The 16,436-nt window shown below is 35.4% G+C and overlaps 1 protein-coding gene across 1 annotated transcript in view; it reads left to right on the forward strand.

Moving 5' to 3' along the window:
- LOC113446441 (macrophage mannose receptor 1-like) overlaps positions 1 to 15,638 on the forward strand; it is a 47,578-nt gene extending 31,940 nt beyond the window's left edge. Inside the window, exons 21-29 of the mRNA XM_026716096.2 lie at positions 951 to 1,096; positions 3,286 to 3,388; positions 4,581 to 4,810; positions 8,721 to 8,886; positions 9,191 to 9,343; positions 11,495 to 11,605; positions 12,578 to 12,769; positions 14,160 to 14,198; positions 15,167 to 15,638. Of these exons, the coding sequence (XP_026571881.2) occupies positions 951 to 1,096; positions 3,286 to 3,388; positions 4,581 to 4,810; positions 8,721 to 8,886; positions 9,191 to 9,343; positions 11,495 to 11,605; positions 12,578 to 12,769; positions 14,160 to 14,198; positions 15,167 to 15,399 (1,373 nt within the window). The 3' untranslated portion in view covers positions 15,400 to 15,638. The remainder of the gene's footprint in view (positions 1 to 950; positions 1,097 to 3,285; positions 3,389 to 4,580; positions 4,811 to 8,720; positions 8,887 to 9,190; positions 9,344 to 11,494; positions 11,606 to 12,577; positions 12,770 to 14,159; positions 14,199 to 15,166) is intronic.
- The last annotated feature ends 798 nt before the right edge of the window (positions 15,639 to 16,436 follow it).

Genomic DNA, 16,436 nt, shown 5'->3' on the forward strand with positions numbered 1-16,436 from the left:
AATTATAAGAATGTCTATGCCCAATTTTCTTTCCTAACTTCCAGTTTATATAATCTTTTGCCCGTTGGAAAAGTTATTTAATTTTTTACTTATTTATTTATTTATTTAAATTTATATAGCTGCCTATTTACTCACAGTTACTTTAGGCAGTTTATAGACAATCAAAACACAATGTAGAAAAAAATAACAATAATAAAGTAATAATAAAATAACAACTCCATCCACCCACTCTCAGTGACAGCACACACTCAAATCAGCCATCTAATGAGCTCCATGCCACTCTGAGCTCTCCAGCACATATTCAGGCCTTAAGAAACAGTGTCAAAAGTGGGGCCCAGTCTAATTTCCAGGAAAGATAATGTTCCAGAGGGTATCTGCTGAATAAAATTCCACATTGGTAACAGGAAGGGCATCCGGCCAGTAAACATTCTGCTCCATTCAGTTGCTCAGACTCTACCCCACAAGGGATTATGGGATCATGAAAAGGAGGTGATGATGTTCCAGAGGGAAGGAGCCACCATGTAGAGATGGAAGCTGCAATCTGGATAACTCAGTTTATGGCAACAGTTTAAATTGTGTGTAATTTCTTCTGCCATCCTCCTTTTATTCTGTTCTGTTCTGTCAATGGTCTTGGTACCTTCTAGTATCCAAAAGGAAGGACTCTTCCTGCCAGAATATACCTGGCAGGCAGAAACAATTGAATAGAGGGGGTTCCTCTGATAGCCAAGCCCTATGCCATGAAAGGCTTTATAGATGATCACCTTAAGATGGGAACATAGAAATGGCTGTCATAAATATTGTATGTGAGCAGAGTTTGATCTGGTATTCTGAGATACTTTTTAAAATCTAACATAATCAAAATGAACTTTTGAAAAGTTGAAACAAAATTTAATTGGTGATAAGCCTGACAATACTTGGTTGTAAAATATATCTATATTCTCTCCACCCAGCTTTCCTCACAGTGCAGTTGAAAAGTGTTAGTGGTAATACTTGGACTGGATTGACTGACGTGAATTGGGGGGGACGTTTCCTCTGGACTGATGGGAGTGGAGTCTATTTTACAAATTGGGCTAAAGGGTCACCTCGTTCATATAAAGTAAGTCCAATTTGTTGGGTTTTTTTCTGTTCTATTTCCCCACAAATGTGGAATTAATCTGCTTGATGTTGAATTCCTACAATGATACAAAATCTTTCTTTTTGTGATATGGCTGGCCATATAAATTTAATGAATGAATGCATTTCATTCTTTAACACAGTGACTAAATTAGTAGATCAGCAAAATACTGTGAACATAATATATTTAGATTTCAGCAAGGTATTCGACAAAGTAGACCACAACCTACTTCTTAGTAAGCTAGAAAAAAGTGGAATAGATAGCACCACCACTAGATGGACTTGCAACTGACTGGAAAACTGTACTCAACAAGTAGTCCTTAATGGGTCTAAGTCTACATGGAGGGAAGTAAGCAGTGGGGTGCCACAAAGTTCCGTCTTAGGCCCAGTACTCTTCAATATCTTCATTAACGACTTAGATGAGGGAATAGAAGGGGAACTTACCAAATTTGCAGATGATACTAAGCTGGCAGGAATAGCTAACACCCAAGAAGATAGGCTCAAGATCCAGATGGATCTTGACAGACTAGAACACTGGGCCATATCTAACAAAATGAAATTCAATGTAGAGAAAAGTCAAGTCCTACACTTAGGCCAGAAAAACCAAAAGTACACTTATAGACTGGGTGAAACCAGGCTCAACAGCAGTAACTGTGAGAGGGATCTTGGAGTCTTAGTGGACAACCAGCTAAATATGAGCCAGCAATGTGCAACAGCAGCCAAGAAAGCTAATGCAATCCTAAGTTGTATTTACAGAGGGATACAACCAAGATCAAGGGAGGTACTAATACCACTCTATAAAACCTTAGTAAGACCACACCTAGTGTACTGCATCCAGTTTTGTTCACCACATTACAAAAAAGATGTTGAGACTCTAGAAAGAGTACAGAGAAGAGCAATCAGGATGAGTAGGGGACTGGAGGCTAAAACATACAATGAACAGTTGCAGGAACTGGGCTTGGCTAGTCTAGTAAAGAGAAGGACCAGGGGAGACATGATAGCGGTCTTCCACTATTTGAGGGGCTGCCACAGGGAGGAAGAGGTCAAGCTATTTTCCAAGACACTCAAAGGCCAGACAAGGAATAATGGATGGAAACTGAACAAGGAGATATTTAACCTGGAAATAAGGAGAAACTTTCTGACAGTGAGAACAATCAATCAATGGAACAGCTTGCCCTTGGAAGTTATGGGAGTGCCATCACTTGAGACTTTCAAGAAGAGATTGGACTGCCATTTGTCAGAAATGGTGTAGGGTCTCCCATTTGGGAGGTTGGACTAGATGACCTACAAGATCCCTTCCAACTCTGATTATCTGTTAAATCTGCACAAATGAATAAACTGGAACTGGAACAAGCATTATGATTGTGAAGGGATTATAAAGAACCCTTATTTGGGGTGGGGGGGAGGAATTTGAAACCTTTGAGTTTCAAATATGATCTAAGCATCAAAACTAGGTGCTTGCAGTACAAAGTTTTCCTTTCTATCTTTTTTTTTCCAAATTGCCATTGGGGTAAGAGTTTCACTGGGAGAATATTGTATCAAGTATCAGAGTTAACTCCCTCCAACCCAACTGTCCTGCATCTGTGTACACTAAATCTCTGTTGTCACAAGTGTTCAGCTTGTCTTAGCAAAGGAGGCAGAATGTGCAGCTTAGGAGCATCCTATCTGAAATCTTCTATAGGATTTTTAGAAGCAAACACACACATTTAAAATGTAAAGTAAGAGGTTCTTGAAACCAGCCCTTCAGGGTGATATGATAACTTTTCTGTCTGTTAAATAAAAAAAGTCTGCTGGGCTCATCAATAGAGCGTGATATCATACTGAAAAAAAAATCAGTCTTACTCCTCTTGCTCTTCTTATAAATGAAAAATATGCCATGAATATTATGTTTTGGAGAATTTTACTATTTTCAACACTCGGTTAAAGAAAATAAAAATCCAGTAAAATGAAATTTAAAATAAAAGATCTATAAAATTAAAATAAGTATAGAGAAGTAAGGATCCTGCCAGATTTAGAATGCCTAACACATAAAACTTGCTCAGCCTTCAAATTCACAGGAGAAAAACACATTTCTTTTATTTTGAGATTATAAAAGAGGGGTTCCAGAAAGACTGTACCAATCATGATACCAGTGACTGTATTTGGCTTTCTTGTTATGCAAAAACATTATAGGGTGACTGTGTTTTTATGCTGACAAAACCTGAAAGGCTTGCAGGATATTGGAAAGTTGGAGTCTGTTCTTCTAATATGTCCTATATCTGCCAAAAAAATACTGGTAAGTTTGTAGATATCTTGGAAAATAATTTAGTTTCAGAGAATAAGGAAGTGTAATTTATATCAGGGGACCCCATCCTGTGGGCCACAGCCCACTGGTGGGTTGTAAGGGGTTTGCTTTGGAAATGGCCAGTGAGCATGTGCACGTGTGTTCACATCCTCACTTTTGTGAGCAGCAGGTGAGTGTAGGTGCGCATACTCATTTGCATGAGCAGCAGGTGTACATGCATGCTGCTCACACAAATGGAGCTGTGTACATGTGTGCTTGGTGGCGCTTGCACAAACCACCGACTGCCCCACTCTGCAAAGCCGGAAATGTTGGAGAACTCTGATGTAGATTATCTTCTACAGATCAGTATCAGAATTTGAAAAAAGTGAATTTGTGAACTATGATTTTGATCATTAGATAGGATAGATTCTAGGAAGCAACTTAGCAGCATGATGCAACTTAGGATAATCGGCGTGGTTAAGCATATAACTACATCGATATAATATTTATTTATAATATAATATTTCTTTCCTTTTCTTATTTTTCCCATTTTATGTTTGTGTTAGACTTATTATCGTTTTAAAAAGTTTTAATAAAAATTATACATATCAAAAGAAAAACCTGGGTGAAAAAGCATGATTGAGCCAAATAAGATTGCAACAAGCCAGATATGGTAACCAAGAAAATACATTGTGAAGGAATGTATAGAAATTGTAAATTTAAATCACATTACCATCAATTTCAGGAAGTATTTAAATAAAGTGAACTAACAAACATAATTATGATACCAAATATTAGAAGCCCAATATAAAGGCTTTTAGTAGCATTGAATCAGGTATTTAGCCAAAAAGTATTCAACGGATGTCCTGACTTTAAAGGTTCACATATTTGGGGTAACTAAAGATATACATTTATATTATAAATGTATACCTTAAGGTCTCCTTAAAGTGACTCACTATACCTATTTGTTTAATGTGCTCTTCATTTTTTGTATCAAGTTTGGTCATAGTATGGATCTGAGAGATTAAATAACTAAAATTAAATTAAATGTTAAGGGTTTTCAGAATTAGAAAATAGCAGAACTATGTATGATCTTGGCTGATTTTTTTTAAAAAACAAAATAGGTCCTGAACTTTACTCTGATCCAAAAGCATCTCACAATATCAGTTACACTATGTGTGATCTTGGCTGATTTTTTTCAAAGGTCCTGAACCTTACTCTGAACCAACGGATCCAGCATCTCACTATATCAGTTATGGAAATAGCAGCTATTCTATGGTTAGTCCCAAGATGACCTGGGAAGAAGCAAGGAAGAAATGTGAATCTGAAAATTCAAAACTGGCCGCCATTCTAGACCCCTATGCAGAATCATTCATATGGCTGCAAGTGCTCAAGTACACGGAGCCTGTATGGATTGGACTAAGCAGCCAAGAGGTAAGAACAGAATCTATACATTCACAATGAAGCCCTATATTTAAATTTGTAGACTTGGAAAAATGATCACATACATAAAGAATTCAAGAACGGGATTTCTAAGAGTAGAAAGTGTTATGGGTAGAGGTGGTCTGGCAACTCTATTGTTAAACAAAGAGGCCACTAAGTGAAATTGAAACTGTTTATGAACTTATTTCAGGTTTTCTTTATTTTTACTGATCGGCAAAGGTTGTAAATGCAAAGATGACAGATAAAGTTTCTTTTTCATTACTGCTGTAAGTTCCCATGGTCACTAAATGAGGCCTCTGACATGACAAATATGTGACAATTTTCTAAATGGATCTTGAAGACTAAATGCTTTCACAGAATTGATTTATTTCTGTAAAAGATTTATATTGTTCCGATTTTAAGCAGCTCTGATTGGCTTTTTCTCACAATTAAGGAAGAGGACATGGAGACCAGTTGGCAATGAAAAAGGGGTTCAAGTAGTTTCCACTTAACAACGATTCACTCAGTGATCATTTGAAGTTATAATAGGTCTCAATGGTAGTGATGGCTGGTCCTCAAAGTTATGTCCATTGCAGTATCCCCATGGTCACATAATCAAACTTCATGTTCTTGGCAGCCTGCCATCCTTTCAGATGACAGAAAGCGCTTCAACTTCCCCTACCTCTGTATCTCCCCCTGCCCTTTTGGCCCTGACTCCATCCCTGCCTACATCTACCCCGACACCCTTCACTGTCCCAGCTGACCTTTCCTTTTCTTCATTCTACTGCTGACAAGGCCCAGCTGCTGGCCTTCTGTGGAGTTGATGGCACAAGAGTTGAGTGCAGGGTAGTCAAAAGGGTAGAATGAAGGGAGAGTGTGTGTGAGAGGAGTAGAAGCAGAGGTGTATGTGGCAGGATGGGAAAAATATGAGGTTGCTGCCTTACAATGATGCAGTCTCGCAACTAGGATTGTCAGAACTGCTGCTCTAAGTGGTGTCTTCAAATGTATACAGAATAACAGAGTTGGAAGGTCTTCTAGTCCATCTCTTGCTCAAGCAGGAGACTCTGTACCATTTCAGGCAAATGGTTGTTCAATCTTTTCTTAAAAACCTCCAGCAACGGAGCCTCCAGAACTTCCACTGATTAATTATTCCAACTGTCAGAAAATTTCTCCTTATTTCTAGATTGTTTCTCTCTTTGGTTACTTTCCATATATTTCTTGTCCTTCCTTTAGATGCTTTGGAGAATAGCTTAATCCCCCTTCTTTTTGTGGCAGCCTCTCAAATATTGGAACATTACTATCATGTTACTCCTAGTCCTTCTTTTCATTAGAGTAGACATACTCAATTCCTGCAACCATTCTTCATATATTTTAGCCTTCAGTCTCCTCCCCTAATCATTTTTGTTGCTCTTTTCTGCACACTTTCTAGAATCTCAACATCTTTTTATATTTTGGTGACCAAAACTGGATGCAATATTCCAAGTGCGATCTTATCAATGCCTTATAAAGTGGTACTAATAATTCACATGCTTTTCACCTAATAAGTGCTTTGCTTAACAATATCAACCTCCTATCCCAATTAAAGTTATTAAGTTATGACTAGCTGTAGTGAAATTAGAATAGAATAAAATAGAATGGGATGGAACGGAATGGAATAGAATAGAATAGAATAGACCAAGTATGACTGGACATACAAGGAATTTGTCTTTGGTGCATATGCTCTCAGTGTATATAAAAAGAAAAAAATACAAAGTGACAGTCATAGGTTACTAAATAAGCAAACAAATTATACTAGGAAACAAATAAAACAATATAAATCATAGAGATACAGGCAACAATGTTATAGTCATAAGTGGGATGAAATAGGTAATAAGAAGGATGAGAAGAAGAATAGCAATACTGTCAGTAAATAGTTTGACAGTGTTGTAGGAATTAGTTGTTTACAGAGTGATGGCATTCGGGGGGAAACTGTCCTTGTGTCTAGTTGTTCTGGTGTTCAGTGCCCTATAGCGTCATTTTGAGGGTAGAAGTTGAAAAAATTATGTCCAGGATGTGAGGGATCTGTAAATAGTTTCACTGCTCTCTTTTTGACTTGTGCAGTATACACAAGAAGAGAATCCTCAGTTGAAGGCAGGTTGGTAGCAATTATTTTTTCTGCAGTTCTAATTACCCATTGAAATCTGTGTCTGTCTTGTTTGATGGCAGAGACAAATCAGACAGTTATAGAGGTGCAGATGACAGACTCAATAATTCCTCTGTAGAACTGAATCAGCAGCTCCTTGGGCAGTTTAAGCTTTCTGAGTTGATGCAGAAAGAACATTCTTTGTTGTGCTTTTTTGATGACATTTTTGATGTTAGGTGTCCATTTTAGTCTTGAAATATGATAGCACCTAGAAACTTGAATGTCTCTACTGTTGATATTGTGTTGTCTAGTATTGTAAGAGGCAGTAGTATAGGAGAGTTTCTCCTAAAATCTACCACCATTTCTACTGTTTGGAGTGAGTTTAGTTCAAGATTGTTCTGGTTGCTAGTTGTTCAACCTCCCATCTGTCTGCGGATTCATCATTGTTCCACAAGGCTAGTTATTCAACCACCTATCTGTATGCGGATTCATCATTGTCTTGAATGAGAGCAATCACTGTTGTTTTATCTGCAAACTTCAGTACTTCAACAGAGGGATCTTTTGAGATGTAGTCATTGGTATATAGAGAGAAGTGGAGAGAGCACACCACCCAATTGTATAGGTATCTGATCTAATTTGTCTAGGTTCACCTACTGCTTCCTATCTATTAGGAAGCTTATGATCCATTTACAAGTGTGGTCAGGTACAACTAGCTGATTTAGTTTAGTTGGAAGAATATCTGGAATGATGGAATTGAATGCTGAGCTCAAATCTACAAAAGAGGACTCTTGCATCGGTCTTTGGACATTCAAGATGTTGTGCAGAATCATGTTAACAGTCTCATCTGTCGATCTATTTGCTCAGTAGGCAAATTGTAAGGGGTCTAACAGCATATCTGTGATGGTTTTCAGATGGGCCAGCATTAGCCTTTCAATGGTTTTCATTACTACTGATCTGAAGTCATTCTGTTCCTTGATGGAGGGTTTCTTGGGATGATAGTAGAGCATTTGAAGCAAGAAGGGACATAGCACATCTCTAGTGATTTATTAAAGATTCAAGTGAAGATGGGGGCCAGTTGTTCAGCACAAGCTTTTAAGCAAGAACGAGTTATCTTGTCTCAGCCTGATGCTTTTCCTGGCTTTTGTATGTGAAATAGACTTTGTACCTCATTTTCTGTAATCACCAGAGGTGGTGGGGCCAATGGGATGGGGTCAGTTGTAAGAGGCTTGGCTATTGTTGGTGTGTCTGAGAGTTGCTGAGTTGTAAAAATCAGTTGCATCTATTTAAAATAAGCATTTAATCCATCTTATTAGTGAGTGAATGTAAATTAGTCAGAAAGAGTGACGGGGGAGGGGATTTTAACCCACTTTTCCTTAATCTATTCAAAATTCTTGCTCGCCTCTTTGCTTCTGGCATTTCCTCCATTTGTTTTTGTTTATCCATTGTTCAGAGGAAGTTGCTTCTTCCTGTGTTAGAAATTCTTCTGCATTTGTAAAGACAAGGGAGACTGATGTCATAGAAAGCTGTGCGTCAAAGAAACTTTGTTGATGCTTAGCAGTTGGTCTCGAATATGAAATCTGTAGTAAATCACAGAGAATGATAAAAACAGCTATCAGAGAGCATTTCACCAAGGTTGCCATCTGCAGCACTACCTTGGTGCCAAATTAATTAATAGTATCAATTATATTAATTATTTAATTAATTAAAATTAATTTAATTATTAATTTAATTATTAGATTAAATAAATAATACTTTTACTTGCACTTCCTCTAATAATTCCCTTATGCTTTTTGGTTTTAGAGTGATGCTGGGTACAAGTGGGTAAGTAATTGGAGGCTAATGTACACTAACTGGGCTGCTGAAGAACCAAGGCATAACACCGCCTGTGTCTACCTAGACATTGATGGTTATTGGAAAACAGGAAACTGCAGTGAAAAATACTATTCTGTTTGCGAGAGATATAATGGTAAGTAAATTAATATGTCTGTTTTAATAGAGTTTATATTTTAATTTCAGTTAGTGCAAAATTAGTAAAAATTTATACGTATCAACAAAGTGATAAGCTAAATTTTAAAAAATAATACATGCCTAATAATTTTCAATTAGAAAATGACAAATTTATGTTATACATTACTGCATTATATCATTGTAATTATTGCTTATTTATCAATGTTACAACTTTTTATTAATATTACTAATATTTTTCTTAGTGGCTAGTTACTAATATATGGATTTTTTTTTATAATGAAAACCTATTTGTTTCACAACAGGTATAGTACCAACTGAGAAGCTACAATCATCAGGAAAATGCCAAACTTCCAAAAACAGACAAGAATCTTGGATTCCTTTTGGAGATCATTGCTATAAATTTTACCCTTCATGGGTATCTTGGTCACAAGCTTCCCTGTTATGTGAACAGATAGGTTAGTATCATTTTGAGCTACGTAATAAGAATAGCAATTTTTAGAACAGGCTGAGAATGTAGGAAGTTACCATATAGAATAGAATAGAATAGAATAGAATAGAATAGACTAGACTAGACTAGACTAGACTAGACTAGACTAGAATAGAATAGAATAGAATAGAATAGAATAGAATAGAATAGAATTCTTTATTGCCCAAGTGTGATTGAACACACAAGAAATTCGTCTTGGTGCAAATGCTCTCAGTATACATAAAAGAAAAGATACATTCGTCAAGAATCATAAGGTACATAATAATAATAGTTATAGGGTACAATAAGGAATCAAATCATACTAGGAAACAGTCAATATAAGTCATAAGGATACAAGTGACAAAGTTACAGTCATACAGTCACAAGTGGGAGGGGATGGGTGATGAGAAGTTTAATAGTAACAGTAATGCAGACTTGGTAAATAGTTAGACAGTGTTGAGGGAATTCTTTGTTCAGCAGAATGATGGTGTTTGGAAAAAAACTGTTCTTGTGTCTTTCTGATCTGTAGTGCCCTATAGCGTCGTTTTGAGGGTAGGAGTTGAAACAGTTTATGTCTGGGGTGTGAGGGGTCTGTAAATATTTTCACATAGAATATAGAATGAGTATAATATAAAGAGAAATAAATACCTTTCTATTTTTCACATGCACTGAAAATAATTACTAAAAGGAAGGTTTCCACTGAGCAAAATACTCTGGTGAGATGAATAGCTGTATATTTCACCACACAGAAACTTTCTTTCAATTTCATGGTACTAGAAAGTTATTTATTATAAAGATAAGATAGGGATGTGCATCTACCGTTAGATCCATTCCTTGAAGCCATATAGCAGGTATAGTCAATTGATTCTTGTTATGATTGTTTAAGGGTCTTCAATATGTCTGGACATGCCTAGAAGACATATAAGCTCAGAAAGCAAAGAGGTAGCAGCTTTATCTTACTAGCAGTCCTGATAGAATTATCTTCTGGGCATGTTCTCATATACTCAGCTGAGCTCAAGAAGATCTTGATGTAACCTTAAACTTAACCTTAAATGTTAATATTAACCTTGATGGACAGTTCAGCAAAATAGGTATGTCTAACCCAACCGAAAGAAAGATTAGGGATGACATGATAGCTGTCTTCAAGTACTAGTGTGGCAGTCTCAGAGATGAGAGGGGTTGACTTCAAAGAGATGAGAGATAACTTCAAAGCACGTGAAATTAGGACCAGAAGCAATGAGTATAAGTTTTTAAAGAGAGATAATAAGGAGAGCAATGAGAACAATTAACCGTTAGAATAGCTTGCCTCCCAAAGTTTAGTTGCTCCATTGCTGGAGGAGAAAAGATTATACATTTTTTTGTTCAGAATGATATAAGGATTCCTGCTTTGGGCAGGAGGTTGGATTTGAAGATTTCTAAGGTCAATTCCAGCCCTTTTATTTCATGATTCTATTACACATCTGTGTTGAGCCTTCAAACAACCGCTGTTCATCTTCAGGGAGTGAATCAAGAGAAATACTTTGGTCATCAAAACATAGAGTGTGCCTCGGAACCTATCTTTTATTGTTTGCCATAATTTTGTTTTCTTTCTATGGATAATATGCACTCTCCAAATTGCACATGATATAAGAATGAATGTACCTGTATTTCAATATCTTTTTTAAAAGAAGAATTGCATATTGGAAAGCAGTAATTCTAACTCTTTTTAAAGCATCTTATAAATATAGAATACTTTGAAATATCAGCTACTTTGGAAGACTTGATCATTTTCTTTTGTCTATCTCTTTGGGGTGGGGCCTCTCAAACATTTAGGAAGATTTAGAACAGAAGTTTGTTTTTCAGTATATTGTGTAGAATACTATTTTTGCAGAATGTTTGCTTAAATTACCAGGTTTAACTTCTATATCATTATACTCAAAGGATAAGCTGCTGTGGTGTTTCACTATAAACATAATAAGCAATACAAATTTAATACGTTTTAGAAACAGAGGACTATTTTATACTTTAAGAGATTCAAAACTGAAATTATTCCTGGTGATGGGAATGACTCATTGATTATGCCTTGTAAAATTGCCCCTATTTTGGTGGGGTGGGAATCGAACCCGTTAATGAGTTTCTTTGATCATTTCATGTTTCATAGGTAGTGCCTTGACTTCAATCAAAGATTCAGTTGAATTATACTTTTTAAAGGAAGAAATGGAAATACTTGGATATATGGAGTTTTGGATAGGCTTATACAGTAATCAGGAAGGTAATTATTTAACTAATATTTATCTATGTGCTAGTAATAGGTAGTAAAACACTACCTTGCTATAGTTGTGGGGTTTGAGTGCTCTGGGGAAGATGAGAGGTATGCCAGGTATTCAATCATACCAGACAGACCTCATCAGAGATTAATGTCTCTTCTATAAACAATATGGTGAGATGTGATTTACAGAAATATATACCAGATCAGTCATCAGCCTGGACAAAAAAGGACCATTACATATTTAGTTGTAAAGTTCCTGGATATCTTGTGACAAATGGACTACAGGACTCAGGATTCAGCAACCAGAGTCAACTGTTGCAGGATTGCCTGATGAAATTAATTTACCCTTTGTAAAATAAAGAAATAATGATCTAATATCTTGAATTAAGCCCAAGAGGAAATATATAAAAATAATGTCCAGTTCTGGAAAGAACATCCAGAAACAGAAATAATATGACGAAGAATCTTGAAAAGGAGAATATTTGTAGCTCAGAGATGAAATAAGAAAACTTGTTGTTTTCTTGCAGACCTTTCATTTTACCCAAAATAGGTAACATAATCAGTGCTAGTAAGGGGTTTGCTCTCAATTTATATTCTAATGGCTTGTCCTATCAGCAATGGTAGCCTTAAGAGTTTTTGATTTGAGCGTTTACTATTAGCTTATTTGGCAGTTCGTTCTTTGGGGTATTATCTACTTCTTGACTGTTGGTCTGATGTTAATCTTGGTGTTAATCTATGTTCTCTAGGCATTGATTGCTGATGGGAAGGGTTTTGGTATTTTTGTTACCTTTTTGGCTTGTTTATTGTTTCTTTTGCACAGTATGTAGATGTTGTTTATGTCCACGTGTCTACGGATGGCTAATTTTTCAGAGTTTATAGGAATCTTAGAGAAAAAAGCTATAGGATATACCTTTTCATCACAGTGCAGTTCTTTTTCTTTTTAATCATTATGCTATACATTTATTTTAACTTTAGGAGAATGGATGTGGAAAGATAATAGTAACATCGCTTTTGTCAACTGGAATAAGCCAGATGATCATGGAGAAAATGATAGAAGCGAGATCTTAAGTAACAGATGCACTTTCATGAATAGTAAATCTGGATTTTGGTTCAAAAGCTACTGTGGATCTTATTCATCAAGAACATTTGTTTGTAAAAAAAATAAAAGTAAGCCTTATTATTATCATTATCATAATATTAAATTGAAAACATTATTTGTGTACTAAATACCAACCTTTCTGGCTTTTTAGACTGGCCAGAAGGGGGAGAGAGTAGTTGGTTCTGCATAAGTGGCAGGCAAGTGTCTGCATACACATAACTCCATTTATGCCCGCCATTCGCTCATGCAAGCAGGGTTGCATTTGGGTGTATTTGGGTGTACACTCTCGCCCACCACTTCTGTAGCCTGGTTCTGAACGGCTCAAGGCCCTGTAGTTGGCCATGGCCCAATGGTGGGGACCTCTGCATTGAATTAGTTTCCTAAAATACTGCAGCTTCTCTGTTTTCTGCCTAAATGGTGTTTCTTGGAATTATTCTTACTATGTCATTATCTGCTCACTTTTCAAACATATCCAAGAATATTTGAAAAGTTTTCCTTTATTTCTAATTTCTTGATGAGCAGGTTTTTCTAACTACATATTTTAAGAGATCTCATCTTGATCTATTGTTATGACCTTTTGTTGTTCTTATTATTTTTCTTACATCTTTTCTTACTTTTCTAGATTGCTAATTATAATTATCTACTATAAAATATGTAATGTTTTCCTTCCTTCCCTCCTCCCTCCCTCTTTCCCTTTTTATCATTTTTTCCTTATTTAATTTCTGTTTCAAATAATATGTTATAATTGAATATATTCAATATATTCAATTGAAACATATATTAATTTTTTCTAGCAGTGATTGAATGTCATATTTTAAAATGAATAATTATAATTTTAGCAATTGATAAAAGTTTAATGAACAAATTTCTTTTGCACCATTTGCTGTCCCTTAATTATTATGTCATCTGTTTTATGGCATTAATAAAATTGATCCTGTACTCACAGGATACAGAACTGAATAAAACTATTCTCAATAGCCAAGGATGATGATACCCAAAGTTTATTTCATAAAATTTTAGGCTAATTTTGAAAGTAGGAAACTTTGGATTGCTTTGTATCTGTTATTAGTTCTGATATTTTGTATTTCTCATTATCTATTATATCTATAGACTAAAATATTAGTTTTGTACTTAATCATTTTTGAAAGATACCTGAAAAACAATCATGAAAATTTCATTAAGCTAATGAATACCCCATGAACTCAGATTGATATCAAACAATATCAACTGTTAATGGAAACCCAAATATTTCTGGGGGGCGGGGGGGACTCTAACATTGTCCTATAGTGTATAATTCTTTCTTCAAGAATCATAAAAGTTCACTATAAAATATGCTGTGATTCATATAATTTATTTTTTAAATTTGCCTTGCAAATCCTTCTTCACTGTTATCCTAGTGGTGTGCAATAATACATAGACAGTAGTTACATACTGAAAACATTTTTGATTATTTTCTAGTTATTGAAGAATCAGCTGTAAACACTACAAAAATACCAGGTAAGAAAGTAATTTTAAGAGATAAGAATGTTATTTTTAAAGTTCAGTAATAAATTTTCCAGTTGTGAGCTGAAAATTCTAATACATAGCTCAAATATAGATGAACATATTTTTGTATTTTTGGCTGCCAGTTGCCATTTTATTTTTATTTTCTTAGAAAAGATCAGAAATAATATTATTCTACACAACTTTGAGATTTTGGTAGCTGCTACCCAAATATCATTCCTGTCAATCATAAACCACTATATTTTTATAGTTACAGCATATCATCAAATTACCATTCTACATTAGAAAAAATAAAAAAAAATGACAGCTCTCTAACATGTTTCGTTGCAGAATAAAAGAGAGAGAGAGAGATGGGGAAAAGATAAAAAATAAGCCAGTAAAAGATAATATAAAATCTCACTAAATGTCGAAGGATTTTTGTTTCCCATACTGTCAAAGTCCAAAACTGTATTCCTAATTTCCCCTGCCATAGATGAGATCACTTCGATGATATTTATGAAACCAAGTCTTGAAAGTGCTCCTCCTTCAGTTAGTGTGACTGAATATTTATGATTATTTTTCAGTTAATTATGATTATTTCCAGTTCCCAAATAAAGGATTAGCAATAAATGATAACCATAGCAATTTGTAATTAGTTTTGCTGTGGAAGAATTCACATCTCTAACATCCAGCTTAACATCAAAAGACTGTCAATTCAGTCCTTATCTTCCACAGGCAACACGTATCAATTTCCTTTGAGATCTGTAATGAACGGGAAAAAACAATGCATTACAGTTACTTCCTTTTACTGTGTTACAATTCACAAATTCCTGGGATTGGTGGTTCATTCTTGTTAGCTTTGCCTTTATTAAACTACTAGATAGGATGCAATCTCTTTTGGCTTCTTTCTCAATTAAAAAAAAGTCAGAGTTTTATCATAATATAACTGTATTCAGTGCTTTTCTTTCTCTCTGGTATTTTAGTGCAGAAAGGAGGGGAACTTCTGTCAACACATGGCACAGCTGTGGGGGCAATTATCTCAATTATCTTCATAGTCATCGGTGCAGGAATCGCAGCCTATATTTTCTATAGAAGAAGAAACAGACCACAAGTCTCTGCTGGATTTGACAATTCTTTGTACAGTGACAATGTGGTTATTCTTCATAAGGATTCACAATCTCTTGCAGACAATCAAGAATTAAATAAACAAATATAACTGGCATCTTGCTGTGGATAAGGCCCATTGGATACAATACATTTAAAATTCAAGGTTTTGAATGTATGCTCATAAATTAATACTTTTAATTTATTAAGATCAATTTAAAAAATTATGGAAAAATTTAGACTCTGTATTGGCCAGATCCATGATATGAAAATATTGCACTTATTATAGTTATTGAGTTAAAATATATCCTGTTTAATATACTTTCAAATTAAAGTTTGTTTGCTTTTTTAAAAGAATTGTTTCTTTAATATACTGGGAGGGAGGGAGGGTGGGAGGGAAGGAGGGAAGGAAGGAAAGAAAGAAAGAAAGAAAAAAGAAAGGAAGGAAGGAAGGAAGGAAGAAAGAAAGAAAGAAAGAAAGAAAGAAAGAAAGAAAGAAAGAAAGAAAGAAAGAAAGAAAGAAAGAAAGAAAGAAAGATTGAAATGAGAAAGAGGGAATGTCTGCTCTAGAACTTGGCCACCAGCAGCTCTGCTACTCTTTTGCCATTCCTTGCTCCCTCCCTGAACCCTCTCCTGGTGATCTCACGTCTTGTCTTTGAGGATGCTTTGCTTACAAAGTTGGGTCTCCTCACATGGAGAAAGATTGGAGACATGGAGAAAGATTGAGCTTCCCTCTGACCCACACACTTTGCCCTCCCATACCCACTATAGCAACTGGCCAAGTAGAGAGAGCACAGTAGCAGCAGCCTCAAGGAGGAAGTAAGTGTGGCTGGGGACCCCCTTGGGGAAACAGAACTGGGCTGGGCTGTGGATTTTATTTAATCAAGATAAAATAATTTGTATAATTGAATTATATATTATATTATATTCTTATAAAAAGGTAAGAAAATGAAAAAGCACAAATATATAATCCTAACGTTTATGCCCTCCCACACACAAAATACACAACTCATAAGATACCTATTGTAGATAAGATACACAAATTGCGCTCTAGGGCTGACCCAATCAGAAATGAACTGTTTTTGTCTATTATTAGTTCTAAGTACTGTATGCAATTTTAAAAAATATGCACGAATCTTCATATGTAAA

This window comes from Pseudonaja textilis, chromosome Z (genome assembly GCF_049901715.1).
Source record: "Pseudonaja textilis isolate UNSWEBS1 chromosome Z, rPseTex1.2, whole genome shotgun sequence".
Classification (NCBI taxonomy): domain Eukaryota; kingdom Metazoa; phylum Chordata; class Lepidosauria; order Squamata; family Elapidae; genus Pseudonaja; species Pseudonaja textilis.